The sequence below is a fragment of the Grammomys surdaster genome, unplaced genomic scaffold, assembly GCF_004785775.1.
Source record: "Grammomys surdaster isolate TR1022 unplaced genomic scaffold, NIH_TR_1.0 210, whole genome shotgun sequence".
NCBI classification, from domain to species: Eukaryota; Metazoa; Chordata; class Mammalia; order Rodentia; family Muridae; genus Grammomys; species Grammomys surdaster.
In genome coordinates this window covers 1,891,774-1,892,446 of record NW_021604655.1, presented here as the reverse complement: position 1 = coordinate 1,892,446, position 673 = coordinate 1,891,774, and the positions used below count along the sequence as shown (strand labels likewise).

The 673-nt window shown below is 71.0% G+C and overlaps 1 protein-coding gene across 1 annotated transcript in view; it reads left to right on the top strand.

Moving 5' to 3' along the window:
* The first annotated feature begins 329 nt into the window (after positions 1-329).
* The window catches only part of Jdp2 (Jun dimerization protein 2), a 45,938-nt gene continuing 45,594 nt past the window's right edge, over positions 330-673 (top strand). The window contains exon 1 of the mRNA XM_028771863.1: positions 330-446. Coding sequence (XP_028627696.1) covers positions 380-446 — 67 coding nt within the window. The 5' untranslated portion in view covers positions 330-379. The remainder of the gene's footprint in view (positions 447-673) is intronic.

The following is a 673-nucleotide window of genomic DNA, read 5'->3' as shown; positions in this document are numbered from 1 at the left end:
TCCAAACGCCTTAAACCCCCGCCCATGATCCTCCACGGAAAAACAAAACGGGCTTGCGAGATCCTGCAGCGTCCGAAGACACCACTGCGCGGAACGCCACCCTCGCTCTGGATCTGGGGGAGAGCGCACCGGACGGAGGAGGATGGTTCGGCGTGGGCTGAGCTGGAAGGGGTTCTCTGCTCATCCGGCCGCCGCCTTCGCGTCGCTGCCTCCCCGGCTGTACAGTATTTTGGGGGTGGCGGCCGCGAGGCCGAGCAGGGGATGCGCTTACATAACCGCTCGCCGCGTCCTGCTGCCTCGCGCTCTCGCTCTCGGGAGCCGCGGGAGGGGTGCGCCGCCGGACCGCGATGCTGCCGGGACGAGCGCGGCGGGGCCCGGGATGGCCCCGCAGGCAGAGGAGTGCGAGCATCGGCGAGAGGAGGGCGCCGGCGGCGGGGGAGGTGAAGGTCAGTGGGTGTGAAGCGCGCGATCCACACCCCCTCCTCCCCGTCCCCTCCTTCTCTTCCTCTCCGTCCCCCTCTGACGTGTGGAGCTGGCAGCTCGGCCGGTTCCGCATTCCCGACCCCTCCCCGCCACTCTGGGCCCGCTATATAGCCGGGGCTGATGCAACCGGTCCCGCCGCCCGCCACAGCCTGCGGGAGGGACGCTCGGCGGCCGCGACGGGGGGCGCTGG